The 25,558-nt window shown below is 35.0% G+C and overlaps 1 protein-coding gene across 2 annotated transcripts in view; it reads left to right on the top strand.

Moving 5' to 3' along the window:
• Positions 1 to 25,558, top strand: part of LOC145660602 (uncharacterized) — a 1,167,369-nt gene that overhangs the window by 806,536 nt on the left and 335,275 nt on the right. For both annotated transcript variants that reach the window (XM_081725864.1, XM_081725863.1), the window contains exon 3: positions 3,772 to 3,890. In XM_081725864.1, coding sequence (XP_081581990.1) covers positions 3,772 to 3,890 — 119 coding nt within the window. The remainder of the gene's footprint in view (positions 1 to 3,771; positions 3,891 to 25,558) is intronic.

Below are 25,558 nucleotides of genomic sequence, written 5' to 3'. Positions count from 1 at the left end.
ACCGGCATACGTCCTTAAAATCCTGACGTTTTCCCAGATCGCATGTTTGCACCATCTGTCACCACAGACCACCCTACGCCAGACATGCATCAAGAACTTCCAGGAGTTGGGCACCAGTCTGCTGTAAGCAAAGACCAAAAGCAACCTGCAACTTCTTCAAAGGACATCGTAGGAGTAGATTAACCAACAAACCTGTCAGGAGACAGCCTACGGCCAGACCAACCTGCAGCATCCTCAGGGCAGAAAGGATTAGAACTCTCTTGTTATCGACCAAAGCTACCCTTTTAAATCTCTCCAAAGGTTGTTCCGCCTATACTTCAAGTAAAAGGACCTAGCCCAGAAAAAATGACTAATAAGAGAAAGAAGAAAACTGTCGTAATAACATCGTCTCCATATAAGAGTGAGTTAGAAATGGAAGAAAAAGAAAGGATGATTAAACTACAAGAAAGGACCAAGAAAATTGAAGAAAAGGCTGCTACGAAATCCCCCTTAAAACGTTCCAAAAAGAAGTTTGTTAGAAATGGAAATCGGCAAGAGGAAGAAACAGAGCTACCAGGTCCAGCCAAACCTGAAAGTAGGCCTACAAAAAAATCCAAAGGAACGCCTTGTCCTGATGTTAAAAGTCAACACATAGAAACGTTTAATAAACCTTCAGAAAGAAGCCAAGAATGCATGTCGTCATTGTCTGAAAATAATGCAGAGGGAGGAGAAACCTGCATTTCTTTACTGCGCTGTACGTCGACTATAAGCTGGTGAAGGTTGGATCCAGTGTTATGGATGCCAAGAATGGGCTCACGAAGCGTGTTCTAATGCCGGAGAAGATGACGACACCTTTGCATGCGTCTTTTGTTCTGCTATAGGCCTAAATAAAAGGTCTTCTTTTCTATTTTGTAAATAATAACATGAAAAACTCTTATTTTACTTCTCTGATTACTAATGACATTGTTCTTTCAAGCGGAAATTTTCTTCACAGTCGTTTTCTGTCAGTTAATAATGCTTTCCAGTTAGTTTCACACACAAATTCCACATTGTAATCCCTATCCCGTTTTGCCCAACCCAGGTATGCTAAAACGGGATATGTAATAGTTTGGGAACTACCTTTTTCTTTACAATTTCACAATCATTACAATTAGTTAACAATATGTGTTTTGTGTGCTTTAATAAATGTTGTAGTTAAAAAACAATTAATGTATGATTTCCTTGAACACATTTTCCGTAGTAAAGTAAAAATAAGAACGGTATCCAGTTTTGTCCAACTCTCCCGTACTATATATTTCGACGTATAGAATATGAATGTCCCATGTAAGAAGTTTCTCTAGAAAAGAGGAAAATTCTTCCATTTCATCTCCAATAAAGTGATTTATATTTGTTTCAACTTCAAAGGAAACCCACTTAACGTGCGTTTCTAAAAAAGAAAATAATTTAGGCTTAGTGGGAATCGACCAAAGATTTTGCCTAAAGATTTATACGAATTTGGGTGAGTCCATCACTTTTAGTGCAAGAAAAGACTTGACTTGGCTTTGGGTGCAAGAAAACGATTGGAAAATCATTTGGAAGCAGCTTTACGTAACCACATGAAGCCGAACTTGCATCAACAAATATATTGAGACAAAGTTTTTTCAAGTATTTTTCTATATTCTTTATTCTTTCCGTGTGAAGAAAGCGTACTTTTGCAAGATCTATATATAATAGAATATACAATACAGATTCGGAAACTAAGGTTACAATTGCTAGTATTCATTAAAGAAATGTGTTTCACTAAAATCTACTACTAATTATCGCCATTACCTAAACAGTTCTTAATTTTTGTATACCACATGCACAGAATTCTAGGGTTGCTGCTGCAATCAAAATTCAACTTTGGTTGTGATTTCTTCATCGACATGAATTTTGTTGTTGTTGTTGTTGTTGTTGATGTTGTTCTTGTTTTTGTTGTCCAGCAAGATTATCCCGTAAACGAGAACATGTGCTTCGTCAATATCCGCTGGGCGCTTACATTGTGTTAGGAGAGAACATATGACAGAGAGCACTTTCCATTTGTAGGGATTCTGAATTGGTGCATACGTTATAATCATATGCTACTCAAACTTAACTCCATTGCAATGTAAAACACACGCAAGAGGGAGGTGAAAGGCTGACAGTGAAAGCCAATTTATCCAAGTTATGTTCGAAAATATGACTTGTCCATCAACAGGGACTGTAACTTTACGGATACGTCTCGTATTAACACGATCGGTCAAACGTATTATACGACCTTTTCTCTCGCATTTCTGATTTTATGTCAACAAATAAAATATTGTGTAAATTTTTTATATTGTTCCAAAGACACAAGAGATCCTCTAGTCAAGTCCAAATTCTGTATTTTGAACAGTTTAACTAATTCAGACACGGTTTGTTTCTTTTTTCTTTTTTTACTTAAAGATAATACCCTTCTTTGAAAGAGAAAATAAAGAATGTTATAAAGAATTTTGTAAGATATTAACAAGAGAAACTATCTTGTAATTCATTTGGCAACTATATAGAAAGGTCTACTCCATACCTTTTACACTTTTATAATAAGATGTTTGAACCATCCACAATCACCTGAGCTCTCTTTCCGTAAACGTAATAAGGACTGATATATAATGTAAAATTAAACGAAATCTTTGAGTTCTACGTCTAACGGTTATATCATGTAAGCTAAAGGAAACGGTGATGATAAGAATGAATGGTAGAACAAAGAAAATGGAGGAAACAGGAAGATCTCGAGAAAGGACAAGCACACAGTGTTTGTCTACCACATAGCCCACTTGGCACGACCTGGGATCGAACCAGGGACTTCACGCACCGTCAGATTCAATTTAAAATCCTTCGGTTAATCGAAAACTGTAATACATCGAGATTCCTATAATAAAAATCTATAATATTCGAAATATAAAGAGTTTTGTCATCTTAATGATTATGAAGTATCTTACAAGGTTGAAGTATCTATCTTCAATAGTCTTTCATTAACCAATATTAGGACAATGTATTGTGCAACAGACGACATACTTCATTTGCAGCTGGTAATATAAATTAAATTAGGGACTCAAACAATCCTTATAAATTATTTATGAATATTTCTATAAAGTACTCAGTGCGACAAAAACACTTTTAATAATATTCACTCACTTGCCAAGATAAAATGCTTTGACGAAAGAAAGTACAATAATGTCAGAGTAAAGTAGGCAATCATCTGGCCAAGCCAGGCTTGAGAAACCTGCGGTCTTAAGGATGCATGAGACCTTTAGGGTCTGTTGTGAAAAATGCTAAGTGATAATAATTTAAATTATATATATTATATACCATTTTTCATAAGGGGTCCAGAAGGCCGCAAGCGGCTTTAATATAGTATGTTCCCTACCCCCTTAACTAGTTGTTCCTAATATCATCCAATATTATATTTTGGTTGTCCGTATCAACTATTATGTTATTTCTCGCTGTAATTACATGTTGCAGATATATTTCCATATTTCATATTATTCAAAGCTCTTTAGTTTTCAATTCTTTATTAATTGTGAATAGATCATTAAATTTTAGATTTATTGTGTAGCAGTTATTGATAACCTATTGCAAATAAGTATCATTAATAATCTATTAGACTATGTTCGCGAAATAAGTTTTGAATTCGTTTTAGTTACAAGTATGACACATTTTATTTACTTCACTAATATAGTTTAGTTCTTAGCACATAACATTTTATGTGTAAAGCAAATAATATATTTCGTCTTCTTTTGTTACTTTGCTTTTTAGACATGCTAAATCCACACAAATTACTTGTTTAAATCTCTGTCTGCCAACGTCTGAATCTAAGGAGAGTTTGTCACCAATGACAAGCAAATGTTCAGCTACGCTAGATCCATCTTCGTTAGGTAAAGTAAGAATGAATTAACGTATAAGAAATGTGTGTCCTGTAGCTTCAGTGGAGGACGTCCTACAATAGTTCCATCTATGTTTCATTATATTTGTGAAGTGTTGTTAGTCAAGTGTTGTTTGTCTATACACATCTCTATTATATATTGCACCAGCACATGTTGTATTTTAATATAAAACACTCTGTACATAGCACCACTTAAATTGAAAAGAAGTAGTTTTCATTTTGTGAATGAGTGTGTGATTTGATTTTACATTTGATAAAATGCTCCTTCGGTTAAGTTTTCATTAATCTTCATAATTACTGATAACAAATATATTAAACTGAATCGGTGACTATCTTTCATAATTTCTGTTATTAACTGTCTCTGATTAGCTAGTTCCTGCTTAGTATAATTCCATTGTCGTGAGTCTATCAACTCAAGCGTACCAAATTTGCTTCAGTTTGAAGTTTGTTCCTACAAAAACAAACTGCTTATAAAGCTAACTGCTTATATGGTCGTATCTACAATTTATCGTACAATGTCCTTTGGTTTTGTCTTATTATTTAACTCTAGTATACTTTTGCATACAAGCTGTATTATATTTATTTGTTGTATAGCTATTATCAAGTCTTAGAGACATAACCTCTTGTGTTGTTACGATTGTTTTCGACCAATAAAAGATTAAATTTTTAAAAAATAACAACTTATTTTCCTGTTCAAAGCGAAAGATGCATATAGCATAGTTATAAATAATACATAAGTAGTTGATGATTAGACACACACTGTTGATGAAAGTGACATCACGTCTATGACACTTTGCTTTCTAAACAAAGAATGCTATTCACGTTATTTCCATTATGTGATTACTAAAATATAAGAAAATTGTAAGAGGTAAAATTAAAAATCAAAGGGGTTCTCTCTTGCGTAATTTCGTATCATTCTGCATTGCATGGATGTGCCTACAAAGGTTTTCTGCCTGTTATATATATATATATATATATATATATATATATATATATATATAATGTGTGTGTGTGTGTGTGTGTGCGTGCGCGTAAAGCGAGTATGAGCGTGGAATGAACACGAGATACATTATACACAATTTGTATGATGAAAAAGTTTATATTTCTTACCCTCTTCCCTGTGGTTATAGATCAGTCCATTAAAGGTAAGACTATTACTTTGCACAGCAACCAGGGATAAAAGTGAGGAGGAACGCGGGGAGACGTTGTCCCCCACTTCCAGAATATATCTGAGACGTCCCCTCACTTTCTAAAAAAATACAATGGGGAAAGATAGGCAATGGAGACGACGGCGTGACCTTTTCAGATCCACTTTTACCCCTGACCGCAACCAACATTATGCTAGTTAAGTGTGGATAAATAAGGATGTTGCATATATTTATAAACAACGTAGAATCTTTTCGCTCCAAAATTTGTTTCATTAGGAAAAATCATAGCAAGTATTTTCTTGTTGCATAACATCTAGGAGTTAGCATAATGGAGAACCATACAATCAGAATATATATATACGCTGATTATATATACGCTTTTAATTATCATATCGAGATGGAAGAAAGATTGGCCGACCCAGCTGGACTTCTTCACCCTATATTATGTCATATAACCAACTTAATCGCTATCTAAAAGTGCCATTCCCTCTAAATTTTGGTGCTGAATTTAAATAAGCAGAAACAGCGTTCGATATATCTAAGTGCTTTGTAACATATAAACATAACCAAGAAATTTCTGTGGTTTTTTGTGGAGGTCTGTATTCAATTGGCCCTCACACCGTGAGTTGAATGTGAATGGAGATAAGGCGACGGTCAGTTGTTGGTGTGGGTATATCCAACGTACTACCTGGTTGTGGCAGTTCAGTTACACGGTGAACTTGCGTAAGGATACAGTCAACATGGGACATTAGGGCGTGTATGCTGTACGAGTTCAAACTGGGGTCAAACGTCGCTGCAGAGGAACGGAAGATATGCCAGGCCTTTAGTGAGGATGTCGTGGCTACGCGGACAGTACAGCGGTGGTTTAATAAGTTTAAGGACGGTAACAAAACACTCGAAGACCCACCACGTGCAGGACGACCAACACACGTGCAAAATGAAGATCTTCAGGCAGCAATTGAGGCGAACAGTGGCCAAACATGTGAGGAACTGGGACCAGAATTCAGTGTGAGTGGAGAAAGCATTCGATAGCGCCTCCATCAACTAAGAAAGCACTACAAGTTGGGTCAATGTGTTCCACATGATTTGATTCCCGACCAGGAGGCAACGCGAGCAGACACCTGTGTTTCTTTACTGTCTCGTCTGAGGAAAAAGCCATTTCTGGACAGGGTGTTGACATGCAATGAGAAGTGGATCCTGTACGAAGTTTCACGACGCCGTCATCATTGGTTAGCATTCCATGAACCGGTTCCAAAACAGCTGAAATCAGCACCGCACCAGAAGAAAGTCCTCCTGTGTGTTTGGTGGACTGCTCGCAGCATTATACATCAGAAACTGCTACCAGCTTGTCAGAGCATCAAATGCAGCTGTGTACTGTGAGCAGTTGAGCCGTGTTCAAGAAAAACTCAACTTTAGAACCAGCACTTCTGAATCGCAAAGAGATCCTCCTGTTACAGGACAACGCTAAGCTCCATTGAGCTAGGATGACCTAGGACGCCATTCTACGCTTTGGATGGGAATCACTATTGCATCCGCCGTACTCTCCGGACATTGCACCGTCCGATTATCACCTGTTCCTTTCCTTGGACAATCACCTTAGAGGACGCCAGTTCAAATCCCTAGTAGAGGTGCACAATGCACTTGATACTTTCTTCGCTTCGCGGCCCACCAATTTCTACCGCGATGGAATCCATGGTCTTCCAGAACGTTGGCAGAAGGTCGTCGATGATGATAGGGACTATTTTTTATCTTCCAGGTAAGTCTTAGGTGACATATCGATGTTTGAAGGTAGTGGATGAAAAGGCGACCGAACTTTCTTTGTTATCTTTATACAAATCTCATGTATAAAGAAATGTCTCCTCTTTATCTATTTGCAATGCAAAGTAAATAAATCTTAAGATTTGGATTATCCCTTGAATAACAAACACGCGGATTCGAAACTTCTACCTTAGGTTTCTGAGATATTATTCAATTTCAGGACCTGAATATATTTGTAGTTGTTCTACGTTGTAATTAATTTCCAATAATCTTACCAAGTGAATGTAAGAATTCAATGAGATCCTTTTTAAATGAAGGGCGCATACGAAAGAACTTAATACCTCAATGTTGTGAATATTTTGACTCATTGACGTCAAGCAATTCAGAACGGGCAGTTTAATTCAATCTATTGTGACGATCTGTCGCATTACCCATTTAAATATATAACAATAGTAAGTACATGGTTTCATCGAGTAAATATAATATATGCATAATTATAAAGCGGCTAAAAAAAATATTTATTACTCGTTCCATTTTGAAGAAAAGTGCCTTGAAAAATAAAGAAATGTAAGTTCTTATGGAGAAAATGAAAAGGAAGTATCAAAAGGAAATACACAGGGTAACTCCATCTTTGCATTTATTCAATTTGTATTGACAAAGTAAATTTCATACGCTTTTTGCGCGTACAGGTGAGTCCATCAGTATCAATCATTAGCACAAGTTCGTACCTTAAGACATAGTATTGAGAAGTTATATATCGATTTCTCTATAGTGAATTAGTGAAGAATTGAATTATCGTTTCTGGGCTGCATTAGTAACTACAGTCTAGGAGGGCAAGGTGGCTCAGTGGTAGAGCGGATACCTCTGGCGCATGTGATCCTTGGTTCGATCCCCGGACAAGTAGACCCCCTAAGGTTGTGGTGGACAACATCATGTCGGTGGGTTTTCTCGGTGCACTCCTGTTTCCTCCCACTTTCTCATTCCACAAATTCTTCCGTCATCGTTCACTTGATTTAATCATCGTCTCCTTTAGCTTAAAGAACATAATCGTAGGACGTTAGAAAGACTTCATTTCGTTTCATTTTAACTACAGTCTAATCACGCCACAATCTGAGGGATTACATTCTTGAGCAACATAGTGATTTGAGCTCCATACATACAATTACGATCCAGTTATGTTGTTAAATTTCGATTTTCAATAAACTTTCCGTTTTCGAGAAAGTATTTTCATATCACCACTTTGCCAAACATTTGTATATCAGTAGAATTATATATATCATTTTCTTTTTGTGAAATTTATCCAATGCGCCACCAAGAAATTAAATGATAACTTGAGTTTTACTCTCCACAATTACAGCTTGTGAAGGTACGGGGTACCATACTAAATTTTGCAGCTTCATTTTTAAAGCCAAATCATGTTATGCTCCATTTAGTAATAAATATTTATTGATGAAATACTTGTATATTTATTCTGATAACACAGATCGCTTGGAAATATTTGTCAATTAATCACTTGCTTTCAATCCAATAAAGACTCACTTATTTTCTTGTTTTACTGGTAGTAATTCGTTGTCGCATTATTCACAAATTCTTATAATTGACAACGTTAATTTTCTTTCTTTAAAAAAATCTATTAAAACTAATTTTGTGTTCTGTATGCTTCATTATTTCATATTACCTTTTTATATTGCGTGGATGTGGTGTGAATAAGCATTTGTAAATAGCAGATTGAAAATGTGAAGGTCAATGTCTAACTTCGGCATTATAAATAACATATTTTGATATCTCTCTTATTTTACAAGACACATTCCTAGAGTATTTCACTGTTTAGTGAAGAGCAAAGTAATATTTTGAAAGTGACTTTCTATCTTATTTTAACAATTGTAACAATTTACAACATATTCTAGGAATTATTCCAGAAAGTTTTGAATATGCTCTTTCTTCTAAAAGAAAGTAAATATATTGTTAGAATTAACAATAATTATGCTGTATACAGTATCCTTAATTTTCGATAGGATTACAACAAATACGACGTGTGTTCATAAAATATCGAACCTTATTTTCTCCCACGTAAACCAATGAAAGCGGGAGCCTTTCTTCAGTTTAGATGTAGAGGGGACACTCATACGCAGTTATGAAATTTTTCTCGTCCGCAGAAAGCATCAGTCGCTGGCAGTCGGCCAACGAGTGAAAACGTGTATTAAGCGGTCGTCGGATTTTTTTTTGGGGGGGGGGGTAAAACTACGGGAAAATATAAGCAGCGATATTCTATCAAATTTAGCCAAAAACAAGGCGATAACGAAGCGAAAACCTTTCATTCAATCGGATAGGTGCATTCAATTTTGAAGGAGAATTTCAGCATGAATAGAGTATCCACGAAATTTGATTCAGGTTTTCATTGCCAAACACAACATTTCTGTGTATCGTCAGGCTCCAAACTTACCCAACATGGCTTCATGAGACTTTTGGTTATTTCCCAAGCTGAAAATGCCGCTAAAAGGGACTCAATTTGAGTCAAGAGAAGACATTATGCGGAATACGACTGCACAATTGGTCACCATTTCAAAAACTGCGTTCCAGAAGTGTTTTCCACAATGGCGGGAGCGCTGGGAGAAGTGTGTAGTGTGTACATTACCAAGGATATTACTTTTAACGGGATTAGTTTTTCGGATTTCCAAATCAATAAATGTACTTTTGCTAAACCAAAGGCTCGATACTTTTCGAACACACTTCGTATATGCTATATACCATCTCTTTCAATTTGTCATTCTAAGTTACTAGCACCAAAAGACACTACGAGTTGCAAATGTGTCGAAAAGTAATCTTCGTTTTCAAAAAGTATCTTCACATATGTTAATTTTCTGAAATATACCTGCATTAATGTCTTTCTGAGCTGTAATGAGGAACCTCCTACCAACAGGTAGCTACGCGAACTTAATAGTGAACCACACATTTCTGAAAATACATACATTTCTTTTTATTTGAACATATCATCAACTGTTTCTTTCTTTTCACTTTTTAAAATCCTACATAAAAATATAAATGTGTAAAATTGAATTATTTAATTATTTACGTACATAGACAACCGGGTACAACATAGAATATAAAATTTACTAATTATTACTCAGAATCACATTTTATCACACAAATACTGAGTTTTAAACCGAAATAATAACCCGCTAGTATAAAAAGTAACGAATTTCACATCAGATAAAAGAAAATATGATAGGGTTACCTCTTTAAAGTAAAGCAACCCACTTCGTAATCAACATCTATTACCAAGTCTGTTGTATTGTCCAGGAAACAAAAATTTCTAAGAGAATAGAAAGTCAATGTAATCAATCCAAGATTGTATGTGATCCAATGAACTTAATACAGTAAAGTTATTGTGAGTAACCTTGCTATTTGCTTCTCAGATTTAAAGTTGATCATTTAAAAAGTTTCCTCTGAAGCCTGTATAGTTGACTTACATTTCCTTGGTATAGTGTACCTGGAAGCTTAGCGTAGGTATGTGCACAGAAACCAATGTTTTCTCTTAATATTTAGCGTTCTGAAAATATCTTAATGAACAACGTGTAATTCTAAACAAACTGAACACCCAATTTTATTTCGAATGGATTAGCTAAACTGAAAATTTCCTTCCTTTCCTCATCAGGTGATGTGCTCTTGCTTAGGAGTTGACTTTGTTATAACTGCAAATACCAATATAGAATTTGAAGTGTCATCGGGTTGATAAACCGTACAAGTTTCTGATATCTTGAAACTGCATTGCATCATGTAATTTTTATCTACAAATATCCTTATCATGGATATCATTTTTATTATTTTATGATAATAAAAATTCTTTTAAAAATTGGCTTTAATTAGTTCTCAATACATCGAGAACGGGAATTACCTTGTTCCGTAGTACATTCTAAGTACTTTGTTAATGCATTTAAAACTTTAGCCGTATTTCTCTCTATTTTTCCTTTGTTCAGAATTCTCCGTTATCTCCATCTTCCGTGTGCTGATTATTCAACTATTTAGAGACTTTTTATCGTTTGGTTTCAGTTTTTTGGCTACTTGGAGACTGAACGTTTACTTACACATTCTTTATTCTAATCAAGAACAAATTTCTCCAGGGATCAAGTTAGATATCATTCAAATCAAAATCATAAGGCACTAGTTCACTTCCAAAATACATGAATAGTTTGCATTAATATTATTTTGAATAGTGAAGATTAAGTAATACTATTTACCCTAATACTTTAAATTTATCAAAGCCATATTTCTAGATATATTTAAAGTGTTAATACCAAAGTAGGTATCAAATATTGTGAAATATGTCTTCGAATGTAAACGTGTAAGTCTTTTACCAGAATTTCAATTAGATTTCCTTTACGCATGATCTTTCGACAAAGATAGGAAGAGTAAATATAACCCTTAACAGCATTTTGCAGAAATAAAAGTTTGTTGTAAGAGTTTTTCAGGTTGTTGGCACTTTGCAAATTTAATTTGGCGAAGCCATTGATCTGATTTTCTTCTAGCCCTCATTCTAACGTTCAATATCCCTCGGGAACGTCAATTTCATTATGCTTTCTTTCTTTCTCTCTCTCTTATTTTTCAATATGTTATTACTATCTTCTACGTCCTTTTCGTTCAAAGTTTATTTCTTTCCGAGTTAAATTTAATTTACAAACGTTGTATCATTTCATCAAAGCTTAAAGTTATCTGCGTGAAAGGAAATATTTTTAAGTATTTTTCTTTGTTGTACGCAATACACGTTTCTTTGCTTGTGGTAACAGACTCTACAAGCTCGTTATCTAATTATGTGAGATATATATATATATATATATATATATATATATATATATATATATAGCAATTAAAGAGAAAATATTATTTAATAAATTAATTTTCCTAGAAAAATACATAACATAGCCTTTTTTAAAATTTCTAGCTGGAGGTTGTATGTGTATTACTGAGAATTTTTATTATATATGTATGAATTCCTTGTATAACTCTTGTTAGGGAAAAAGATACATTGCGAAAGTCGTACTACAAATACAAAAACTTTTTTTTTATATGGAACCCAAATACTACGCCTACTTTTCGATGTAATTTACTCAACTCCCTTAGAGCAATAGTCTCATGGCATTCTTTTACTTGCCATTATTTGTCTTAGTCTAATGATACTCACTCAATAAGATCAATACTTTTAGTCGCAAGTACGATCTTTTTACAATGACGTTTTAAATATATAACGAAACGGGCGCGAAATGAAATACTAAGAGGCGAATTAACACGACTTTAACATATGGCCACGGAATTAATAGATAACTTTACCTCGTTAACTTAAAATTCCGAAAAGGAGGGTAATAACATAACTTGTTAGCAGGGCTTGAAGTTAGGTTAGAGTAATATAGAAACGAGAGAATTCATTTCGATTAAGTTAGATTTCCATTTAATTTGATAGTATATTAAACGTGCACATATGTTCTTGTGTTTTATTACCATAACACAGAGTATTGGATATTAATAAAAATCTGGAGAAAACTTGTCTCTCTATATCTCTGTAGTGAAAATTATGTCTTTCTAGAGCTGAAAATTGGACTACAATGTTTGGTAAACCGAGAAGCAGCTTTAAGACTTTCAGACCAGTCCTCACTGTTACAAGCACTAGAAAGCCAGTCACAGATTAGAGGCTTATCAGCATTGTCGAATGAGTGTAATGATGACACAGTACTAACTTGGCTATTTGCAATACGTACTTTACTTTATGAATTTGGACTTTTTATTAGCTGTCGCTTTTTCAATACTGAACATGTCACTCAGAAGATTAAATATGATGAAACTTTTCGGTTTACCTCCCATGCATAGGCCGTGTACGCTAAAGGATCCGATGATGATGAGAGTGAATGAAATGATGGGATGAAGAAAGTAGGAGCAAACGAGAAAACCCAAAAGGTCATGTACATTGTGTTTGTTCACCACAAAGCCCACTTGATGAGACTGGGAACGAACAAACAACCTTACGAACCGAAAATGAACTTTCTACGACAGAGATGCCGTAGTCCCAGGTGTTGCTTTCAGAAAGTATCCTACATTAAGGAATTAATACTTCCCTAATGAATGTATTTGTATTCAAAGAGCATATGGTACTTAGTTTTTAGTTTAGAATAATGCAATTACTGGCTTAAATACACTTCTACCTATAACACTTTGCTGCTCGGAAAAGTATTTTCGTCTTGAAACTAGTACAAGCCTGAAATTTTCAATAAATACATCTGGAATACAATTAAATGTCACTTGTAGCACATGTCTAATGCAACAACCACTATCTCTTGTATGTTGCTCTTCACTAACTCTTCATATGTTAGACAATTACCAACAGTTTAAAACGTGAATAATGAAGTAACATCCATAATATGTCAATAAAAGAAGTCTTAAATGAATGAGTGAGTGGTTGACTAACTGATCAACACTCACGCCAAACCGCTTAAGCTAGAAATTTGAAAGTTTGAGATGCATGGGATTTGTGGCATGAAGTACCACTAAAGAATTTCTGGTAATTTGACGGGAAAAGCGGAATGGGCTGGCAATTATTACAGAAAAATGTCCATATCTCTGAATCTCTTAAGGGTAGAGACATGAAAGCTGTATGGTCTTCCCGTTGAAAATAAATAGATACTTGTTGTTTAACTGGTTTTCTACACATACATACATACATACATACATACATACATATTCTACAAAGGAAGAAGAAACACGAGAAGAAAAACAGGAATCGGGTTATAGGTTTTAGAGGCGGGAAGAAAAAGGGTGGGGATACATTCTGTACTGCCTATTATAATTGGAGCTATAGCTCTGCTATAGGTGAATGATAAATAAATAAATCTCGGGATCGCTTCAGATTAGAGACATGTTAAGAATATGAAACTTGGTATATAAACTCCTTATTGAATTTATAAACTACCTATTAGAAACAGTTGAGAATATGTCACAGATTTTCCGGAAATTACTATTTTAATTGGAGAAGGACGCAATTTTTAATGCTGTCTTCAATATATAAAAATAACTTCGAAATTGTCTCTCTCATCATCAGTGAAACACGGGTCAATCATTTGAAATGAATTTTTGAACACAGTTACTACTTGGACCGGGATGGATTTTTATCATTTCACTGATCGAAATGCCTATTGTATAGAAAGAAAGGATTTAAATTTTTAGCAAAGAAGAATGTCATAAGCAACTTCTCGACGTGCAAAGCACAGAAACGAAGGCTGAAAGATTAGGTGCGAGGCCCTACGCCGGGTAAATAGGGGATCTGAGGGTGAAGTCCGCTGCTAATCAAAGGCTAATCTCTCTATATAAAGAAGTCCTGAGTTGCTGATCAACGCCCAGGCCAAACTGCTCAAGTTAGAAACTTGAAATTTAGACAGTGTATATAATTTCTAACCTACAGTAAAATTTTGGAAGTTTAAAGAGGAAAGGGGTAAATAAAGGTTTCATTTATTACATTTAATTGTGCATTTCGTGGAACATCTTAATGTTAGAGACATGAAATTTGGTATATGAACATCTCATTTAAAATAATTCGACACGTGTTTCAGCGTTTCTCGAATTAGAAAGGGAAAAAAGGGATAAGAAGGAAAAGTGGAGGGTACCACAAATTATAATAAGAGGGTACCACAAATTATAATAAGAGACATGCCATAAAAGGCATGTCTCTTAATCTCTGAAGATTAGAGGTAAAAAATTAGTATATATAATTCTCATTTGAAATAATTTGAAACACGTTTCAGCGTTTCTTAATATTTGAGCTAGAAGTTAAGAAAAGAGAATGAGAAACAAAAGACAGATATTGCAATTATTATATAAGATGTCCATATCTCGTAATCACTTGAAGTTAGAGACATAAAATTCGGTATTTAGACTTCTCGTTTAAAATAATTAAACACGTGTTTAAGCGGTTTTTTTTTATATTTGATCTAAAAAAGTAGAAACAAGTGTGGGAATAAAAGGCATTGATTGCAAGTAATATAATAAGAGTCCATAACTCGGAATCTTAAGGTTAAAGGTTTAACATTTGTAACCTTTCACTTAAAATATTAAGACACATGTTTAAGATTAAGATATTTCACATATAAGGGAAGAAAGTGGGATAAGCAGAAAAATGGGTGCTAATATTATTATTATTTTGTAATATATGTCCCTGTTATAATAAAATGGCAATATCCCGGAATCCCTTAGCATTGGATTATGAAATTTGATGTTTGCACTTTTCGTCTAAAATAAACACGTATGTCAGAGTGTTTAGATATTCGACCTAGAATGGAAGTAAAAGGATGAGGGTGCTCCTCTAAAATGCCCATACGAGACGTTCGAATTTTGTGGGTGACTTTGAGTCGAATTCTATATAAAATATGCGTAAGGAAGAATGTAAAACGTTGCCCACAGTAACACTTGGAAAGATTGGCTAGTTTAATGTACAGTGAAACCTGTCTTTAGCGGAATCGAGCGGGACTTGCAAAAATTTCCGTTAAAGTCAGGTTTCCGCTTAGTGGAGGTAGACCTTTCCTTTCTTTTTTTTAAATACATGCTTATAAAGGGGCATACTGAGGAAATATATTGCTGTAAGTACATTGTTCGATTACAGTACTTCTTTATTCTACGAATAAATACACACACACACACACACAATGAATACAAAATATGCTATGCACACGTTTTTTTTAATTTTTCTAATAGCCAAGCAGGGTTTTCTGTGTACATTGCTGCTTGGCTGCTTGACTTTCCGCATACACTTTAGCCTGAGAAATTATACTAAATGAATCAGAATCATTTCTTCGTAAGGCAAATTTTTGCAGTTCCTTTAAACTTCTGAGAGAATCTTGATATGTATTTATTCTACACTCTTCTTGGAACTCGGTATCGTATTCCTCCTCTTCCTCTATCTCCTTTTCTTCTTTCCGACATTCCGTATGATTCTTCATTAAGTTGCGGGGATTATGGACAATTTGTGGGGTGAATATGAGTAGTGGTTGGGGAAGGTCAACACTGTCCAGAAATATTTAACAAAAGAACGAACATTTTATCGCAAACAGTGTAATGTTTATGTCTCACAGAATGTCTAAACATCTTCTAACGCTGTAGTCCGGAACTCAGAATTTTCCGTTAAATTTTTATTTTTCTTTCCGTTGTCCGCGTAACACAGTTTCCGCTTAATGAAGGGAGTTTTACACGTTTTGTTCTCCAAAATTCATGGGACCGTGAAATATTTCCGTTTAAGACAGTTTTCCGTTTAATAAAGGGTCCGTTGAAGACAGGTTTTACTGTATATTCACTGTATTTGCTGCACATAGTATATTTGTTTAATGACATAAAGCATCATTATGTACTAATATCAAGTAATTGATATTTTCCACCAAATATATATGTAATTTACGTATACTTCTCCCCATCTTCTTCAAACTTATATTAGATCGCTTAATTCCTAGAACTCCCTGATAATAGAATTGTACAGATCACTTATTTCTTCTTCCATCTTTTTTTACTATAAAATGTTCTATCAATATTATTCTTTATATGCTGCTAACAATTTCCTTCAGTTGATAAATGTGAAAGAAACAACTGTCATTCATATGATAATTTTAATACGGTATAGATTCTTTGGTGAAGAAATAAATAGAGTTGTACATTTCTCTATAATTAAGAAAACTATGTACAAGTTGGGCTATTCTTGATGAAGTAGATAAGTGTATACCTTGCTAATGCGTGCATAACAATAATTTATTATTAAAAACTATGGTGCACGTTTCCAAACGTTCTGACTGAAATAGAAGAGAAGATAAAAGTAACTGATGCTTTACCATAATGCTTTATATAAAATAAGCATAATTTGTGTCCCTGATTTTGGATGTGTGGGAAGGACAGATTGAATGCTGTACCGCCGATACTATAAACCTAGCTTAATATTGTTAACTTAAATAAGTTTCCAAAAATAATCCTTAAATATTAATTTAAACAATCTTTCATTTAACAATCGTTTAATAAGTATTGCGGATTCATACACCCAACGCAAACGTTGGAATCCCTTAAAATTAGAAAGTGTATTTAAAATATTGCTCGATATCGTGATTTAGAACGTAAGACTCTATCCATTTTCAAATATGATTCCAACGAATTAGTATCGCTTTACTGTAGTAAATTGCAGGTTCTTTAACTCGTGATCGATATTTGCCTGTGTAGGTTACATGTCTTATATCCGTAACAACTGTACAATTAACATGTTTTGCAACCCATTGTCTAGAAATCTAGTAACAAGTTTTACAACTGAGCTCCCTTCTAGCAAACTCAGAAAATATGATTAGCAAACTCGTCTTCGGCACGGGAGGGGTTCGATTTCAGACGTGGCTCATTTCGCTCGTATCCCACGTCAAGGTATAGGACTACTTTCATATAGTCTCGCTGCAGAACGAGGCGCTAAACCTCAGTTCCATCACAAAGTATTTCAACAGCGCTTTTCATATCTCTGGGCCCACTTTTTTTCATGTATTACTACTGTATTATTGTTAGTGAAAGAAAAATCAGAATTTTTAGAATTTTAAAGTAAAATCAGAAATCCAGTTGTACAATACGAAGCAAAAAACCTGCAACATGAAAGTTTAAGTTCATTGTGAAACTACGCCAACAACATAGGCAACCAACCTAACGTCTTTGTGGCACTGATCACGCCAGGATAACCTTCGGCTTCGTCCCCCTGCACACTTCGTTTGGAGCAAGAAATGCATAGACCACGTGACTACAAATCACAAATTTCTCACAAGATGGAGTAATAGATTGAGGTTCTTCTCATTTCTCTTCTCATTTTACATCCTCAGTTTTAAAGAGAGAGAAAGAGAAAAAGGTCAACGTGATAAAAACTAAATAAAGAGGAATATGCGAAATATAAAGGAAAAGAAAACGTGCGCATATATTGACAAATGACACATGCACTTCAAAGGAGACCACCTCAAATTTTGTTATGAACCATATATAATAACTGTGAGAATCAGCAAACCACAAAGACATAATTACACACAGTAAGTGTTATATAACACATATTTATTTAAACAAATAAAAATGCTTGCAGAAAGCTGAAAATATCTTTAAAATCTCAACCATAACTGAAACAAGATATTACTTCTCTATTGTTTTTCTTCGTAGCATCCATCTACGTGGAGAAATGAGAAAGAGAGAACATCTTAAGAGATTCGCACGTATACAATATCGGAAACTGCTAAATGGAAAAAATTACAGGCTTTGGATGGGATTCGAACCCAGAACCATAGTATTAGAAATCCCACACTCTACCGATGTAGCTAGTCTGACAATAATACCCTGTTCCTCCATCATTACCTATGAAAGATGGAATGGAGTCTGCAGAAAACTACGTCTAACATGTCCACGACAGACCGCCTATAACCTATGTCTAATTGGTACTTAAAAAAGCTAGTTCTATACGTGCATAGAAAAGTAAAATCAAATGAGTAGTTAGTACACATCACTTTGTCTGTCTCACTCTATCTCTGACTATAGAAATCGAGGAAGAAAAAAAAGTATAGAAGTGAGAACACAAGAAGAACAAGCAAAAATATAAGTTGCAGGAAACTGATTATCAAGGGGAGAGAGAGAGAGAGACATAGAGACAGAGAGAAAAATAGAGGAACGGAGCAAATGATTTAATATACATCGGAAAAGAAGGTTCACAACTGTGCTATACATTTAATGTATTGAATACTCTGCAGGCCCGTATCCACGGGGGGCTAGGGGGGCCGGGACCCCCCTAAACTTTGGCTGGCCCCAATAAAGGTTTCACGATAGGCTTGCAAATGAACTATAATATGGTGATGAAGTATAATATGATTGGGTCGGGCTCCCCCTAACTTCGGCCGCCCCCCTATATTTTTGGGCTGGCTACGGGCCTGATACTCTATTTCTTCTAAATTGCTTGCTAGATGACAAATATTAATTTGTAAAAACGTAGCAAATGCCCGCGTTGTCTTGTTTTCTTACTGTTTCAGTAATAGTGGAAAACGTGGTTTATGCAACATAATAAACTACTAATTTTCCCACAACAATCATGTAGATGTTGTTGATGATTTTGAGTTTAACGTCCGTTCAGCAGCGAGACTATATGAGACGTGGACCTACTTATTAACGTGGAATCCGAACCATATGAGCTGCTGCCGGGAATCGAAGCAACCATGTACTGTTGGTAAGAAATTTCTAAGCAAAAGAAAAACTGATCAGCAAAATACATAAAACGATAGTCCTGCAAACTATTACTTAAAGAGAATTTATTGTAAAATCAATACATCCATGTGGCGGTATATAGTCGTAAAGTGATTAGAAAACTTAATATTAAACTGTCGATCACATTGTTTTACTTATTTGAATTCAATGTCGTATAGATTCGGTTTTAGCTCTAGATTTCAGCGTTCTCACTTCGATTCTCAACTTGTTGGAAATATGCATTAATCGAAATTATAAAAGTATACGAAATTTAACTAGCTAAAAGAAGAGAATAACATAAAAATCCGGATTAGAGTACGTCGTCGCCAACATGTGCTTTTATTTTAGGGAGCATAAAGTCGAGAAGATCAACATTTTTTTTACCATTAAGTCGGCCTACAATTCGATGGATACCACCTCAACCTGCAGTCTCGCATATCCATCCCCAACAGTGAATCGTCACATGACCCATTCGCGCTGAACGGGCCATATATTGTGGATCAAACCGTCTTCCAGATGGGCGATACACACGTGTTGGCCCAAAGTTTCCAGTGGAAAATATTTTCTCATCTGTAAAGACAACAGTGTCCCAGTGACAAGTAATATTTAGCTCTGCAAACGCTAGTCTATCGACTTTGTGATCTTCTGTCAATCTCTCCTTAACAGCAGCCCGGAAGGACCTTAAGCCTGCGGACCGAAGTCGCCGTCGGACTGTAGTTACATCACCTGGAAAGGCGGTAGACTGCTGCAGTTGTCGGGCACACATGAAAGGCTGTCGACAGCATTGATCAACTAATCGTTGGTCTTGTGTCGGTGAGGACACTCGTGGCCGACCACTTCCAGATTTTCGAGTTAGACTTCCAGTTTCCTCATATTTTTTTCCACCATCTGAACGCTGTTGCACGATGCACGCCTAATCGAGCGCCTGCTTCAGGAACACTCAATCCCGCATGTTCAATAAGAGCGATAACACTCTCACGTACAGAATGATCATATTGCGCCATTCTTACACAAAAGTAAAAGTGCTAAAAGCGTCTTTGAATATAGGATAATGCACAATATTGCTATACGTGACGTCGTATTATGAAAAACATGCGCAGAAGAAGTAGATGTGCCTGTAATCCACTGTTGTTGCACGCAAAAATACTCACTCACTGTTAGTAACAAAATATTTTCCATTTTTTTTAAATCCAATACATTAGAATATAGTAGCAGTTACTATCTTTCAAGAACATAACTTCCATCGAGTGTTGGGCATAAACAAAAGCTCGTAACTATGCAACAGTTAACTTCCATCAAAACCCCCGAAGCACTTTACAGATTTAATCTGATTTATTTGTGCAATTTAGATACATATAAGATTACAACTTGTCTGGGAAATTTGTTCATACTCGTCTAAAACAGTTCTATTCTATTATTCGCCACTAGTATACATTATATGACAAACAACAAAACAGAAACAAGTAAAGTGCAAATACTCTAGACAATATTTTTCAAAACGTACTAGAGAATTAAGATATAGCCGAGCGGTTTAGTAGAGTAGTCTACTACCTTCGCCTTCTCGTGTTCAAACCCACCTGAGGTTTGTGTCTATTCTCTGCTTTTTTTCTTGTGCTTTCACAACGAACGTTTTTTCTATAATTCCTATAAGCTATGACTTGCAAACCCTAAACAAAATACACATATTTACTGTAATACTCTAATCCGGATTTTTATGTTATTCTCTTCTTTTAGCTAGTTAAATTTCGTATACTTTTATAATTTCGATTAATGCATATTTCCAACAAGTTGAGAATCGAAGTGAGAACGCTGAAATCTAGAGCTAAAACCGAATCTATACGACATTGAATTCAAATAAGTAAAACAATGTGATCGACAGTTTAATATTAAGTTTTCTAATCACTTTACGACTATATACCGCCACATGGATGTATTGATTTTACAATAAATTCTCTTTAAGTAATAGTTTGCAGGACTATCGTTTTATGTATTTTGCTGATCAGTTTTTCTTTTGCTTAGAAATTTCTTACCAACAGTACATGGTTGCTTCGATTCCCGGCAGCAGCTCATATGGTTCGGATTCCACGTTAATAAGTAGGTCCACGTCTCATATAGTCTCGCTGCTGAACGGACGTTAAACTCAAAATCATCAACAACATCTACATGATTGTTGTGGGAAAATTAGTAGTTTATTATGTTGCATAAACCACGTTTTCCACTATTACTGAAACAGTAAGAAAACAAGACAACGCGGGCATTTGCTACGTTTTTACAAATTAATATTTGTCATCTAGCAAGCAATTTAGAAGAAATAGAGTATCAGGCCCGTAGCCAGCCCAAAAATATAGGGGGGCGGCCGAAGTTAGGGGGAGCCCGACCCAATCATATTATACTTCATCACCATATTATAGTTCATTTGCAAGCCTATCGTGAAACCTTTATTGGGGCCAGCCAAAGTTTAGGGGGGTCCCGGCCCCCCTAGCCCCCCGTGGATACGGGCCTGCAGAGTATTCAATACATTAAATGTATAGCACAGTTGTGAACCTTCTTTTCCGATGTATATTAAATCATTTGCTCCGTTCCTCTATTTTTCTCTCTGTCTCTATGTCTCTCTCTCTCTCTCTCCTTGATATTCAGTTTCCTGCAACTTATATTTTTGTTTGTTCTTCCTGTGTTCTCACCTCTATACTTTTTTCTTCTTCCTCGATTTCTATAGTCAGAGATAGAGTGAGACAGACAAAGTGATGTGTACTAACTACTCATTTGATTTTACTTTTCTATGCACGTGTAGAACTAGCTTTTTTAAGTACCAATTAGACATAGGTTGTAGGCGGTCTGTCGTGGACATGTTAGATGTAGTTTTCTGCAGACTCCATTCCATCTTTCATAGGTAATGATGGAGGAACAGGGTATTACTGTCAGACTAGCTACATCGGTAGAGTGTGGGATTTCTATTACTATGGTTCTGGGTTCGAATCCCATCCAAAGCCTGTAATTTTTTCCATTTAGCAGTTTCCGATATTGTATACGTGCGAATCTCTTAAGATGTTCTCTCTTTCTCATTTCTCCATGTAGATGGATGCTACGAAGAAAAACAATAGAGAAGTAATATCTTGTTTCAGTTATGGTTGAGATTTTAAAGACATTTTCAGCTTTCTGCGAGCATTTTTATTTATTTAAATAAATATGTGTTATATAACACTTACTGTGTGTAATTATGTCTTTGTGGTTTGCTGATTCTCACAGTTATTATATATGGTTCATAACAAAATTTGAGGTGGTCTCCTTTGAAGTGCATGTGTCATTTGTCAATATATGCGCACGTTTTCTTTTCCTTTATATTTCGCATATTCCTCTTTATTTAGTTTTTATCACGTTGACCTTTTTCTCTTTCTCTCTCTTTAAAACTGAGGATGTAAAATGAGAAGAGAAATGAGAAGAACCTCAATCTATTACTCCATCTTGTGAGAAATTTGTGATTTGTAGTCACGTGGTCTATGCATTTCTTGCTCCAAACGAAGTGTGCAGGGGGACGAAGCCGAAGGTTATCCTGGCGTGATCAGTGCCACAAAGACGTTAGGTTGGTTGCCTATGTTGTTGGCGTAGTTTCACAATGAACTTAAACTTTCATGTTGCAGGTTTTTTGCTTCGTATTGTACAATTAAAAATCTATTCTTTATAAGATTAGAGTACAACCATATAATGTTAAGCTTTTACACTTATAATGTTTAGCTTTTACAACAGTCGGTTTATGGCACTTCTATTAAGATCCTCAGTTGGATAATAAACTTCATTGTGTCTTTCTTAATACTCAACTTTTAAAGCAATGTAAGGGAGCCATTTCATTTATTGGCCATATCATTGCATCAATTTTGTTTGACTGTTTTGAATTCTGTGTTGATTTTGTAAGAGAAGAACCATTACCAACGCTTATAAACCATTGTATAAACACAACTTAGTAAGCTAAATTTTAAAGAAATATATGATCAATTACGAATAACTTAAACCTATAGGAAGCCACACGTCTTAAAGGATTTAAATCCTTATACACACGACTAAGTTCAAATATATTTATCCTGGGTTAGTTCTAGATCTTAATAGACATTTTAAACTGAAGTTGAGCTTGGATTGTAGAACTAAACTTTCGCAATTGATGTTAAGGAAATATAAGTTCCCAGATTATGAAGTCCCATAACTAAACATTGATGTTGCAATTTTCTACTTCTTTGATGTAAATTCATCCATGAAGTGTACTTACAATGCTGAAAAATTGTGAATGAAAGTTGTTTCCCAATTAATAAAAAATCGATTTTCGTAAAATTTCAAAAGGAACAAAAACAAATTTTGTACGTTTGCGTTTTAAAATTGTAGATGCCTTAATTTAATTTTGAAATCAAACCAGAGACAAATTTGACACCCGAACTAAACCCTCTACCTCTAAGTCAACATAGTCCCTTTGTATACGTAATTCTATTAGTTGAATTAACAAACAGGTATTTCAACGTTGTTCGAATAATTTTTCTTTGCGTATTTCGTAAATATCTTTTGTTTCATTTTCTGAAAACACTTATTCCATACTAATTACCGAATCATAATACTAACTGGCGTCACTATACAGAAAGTTAATCTGTTTTTTACAAGAAAAGATAATAATAGCCTGTGCGAAGAACGAAGAGTCACTGAATGGTAATTACGATGAAACACATGAATGGAGGAAGGATGAAACCATGAAATAAATTTAATCCTGAACACTAGACTATAAGTGTTCCTTTATTTCTCTTCCCACAAAAATATGTTCATTACTGATTATGCCTATATGTGTGCATACAGTCTTAACACGGTGTAAAAAATTTCGGAACGCTGTTTTTGGTAAACTAGAAGCCTATAATGTTTAAATGGACCGTAGTCACTTTTCCTTACTATAACAATAATTTGAGAATAAATTACTTTATTGTGAATTTTGGCCGTTGGGCAGGCGGATTTTACCATTCTTCCTTATTTTTGTAATAAAATAGCTAGAAACTTTCGGCCAGTCTATTATTTATTTTATAAAACTATACACTTATGACAACAGAAACACTCTATGGAAACCATTTGTACACTTCTATATAGTTTTCATTATACAGGGTGTCTCATAAGTAACCTGACATAGGGTAATTCTGTTATTATCAGATTTGCAATAAAATGTAAGAGAGGAAACCGTCTCCAAATATAATGTTTTCAATCTAAAGTGAAGGAATTTTTAAATCGGTCGAGCAGTTTGGGCTGTACAGTCTTTATGCGCCCAATGTATAATTAAAATGCAACGTTGCCACTTATTTGGGGCTAGGGGAGAGAAGGATGAGACAAGAGGTGAACAAATTTTGTAAGAATATGTTGAATGGAGGCATGTTTGAAATGGGAGCTGGCCATTGACACGTTAGCGTAACAGACAGTAACTTCATTCACTTATAGAGTTACCCTATGTTAGGGGACTTTTGAGACACCTTGTATTATAAAAGTATATACTTTTCGCATTTTACACATAAACATAAACAGTTCGACGAACAATATAGACGAATGTTTGGACGAGTTTAGTTGCATTTGTTCTATATGAGAGCCTTTATGATGCTAAAGAAACAAGCATTAAATTTTCAAAAGTGTCAGGATGCATGGCTGTCAGTAACTCCATTTCAAAGAAAACAGATAAGCTTCCTGAGCATTTACATATTCTCGTTTTGCCTTTTTCTTTTGTCAATTATACTATTCGGTTAATCCTTTCTGTACTTCGAAACTGTTCGGACATGATGTTTTATGGTACTATAATTTCCGAAAGGAACAGTAGTATAATATCAATTCATATAAATGTATAACATGTGTCCCTTTTCCAAATATTCGATAGATAACCTGAACAGAACAGATTCTAGTACATTGTTATCTACATTTCGTAAAGAACGTGTATGTATCTCGTACTTCAACAAGCATATATCATGTTTCAGCGTCAGATAAAACATAAAACGTCCATGTTTGTTAGTTTATTATCTAGATATATCCTGAAAGAAATGCGACCGCGGAATTTAAAAATCTCTTCATTAATGCACTGCATACAATATTATCAAAAATGGACATTTTTGATAGGATCAAAATTTGCTCTATACCAGCAGAACTATCATCACGATGTCTTTTTTTCAAACACTAGGAGATCAACTCCATGACTGAGAAGTCGAAATACGCCAAAAGATAACGATGAAGCGCCAAACTAACAGAAAGTTTGTCACATCTAGTAGACGTGCACCATTCACTGAGGAATTAAAGTCATCACGCCTGTGTGACGTGAGAAAACTCGAATATGTTCATATTTGACGACTTTTTATAATGTTCTCTTTATTTACCATGTTAGGTAGATGACAAGCAACCCAACATGCCGTAAAGTTCTGCCGGTTGCCTAAACACGTAGGGTATTTTCAGACATCCATTTATTTCTACAATAAAAGCATGAGACTCCCTTCATTTCTCCAAT

Source organism: Thermobia domestica, chromosome 9 (genome assembly GCF_964235325.1).
Source record: "Thermobia domestica chromosome 9, izTheDome1.hap1.1, whole genome shotgun sequence".
NCBI lineage: Eukaryota > Metazoa > Arthropoda > Insecta > Zygentoma > Lepismatidae > Thermobia > Thermobia domestica.
Note: the sequence above shows the minus strand (reverse complement) of the source record. Positions and strands in the feature narration are given on the sequence as shown.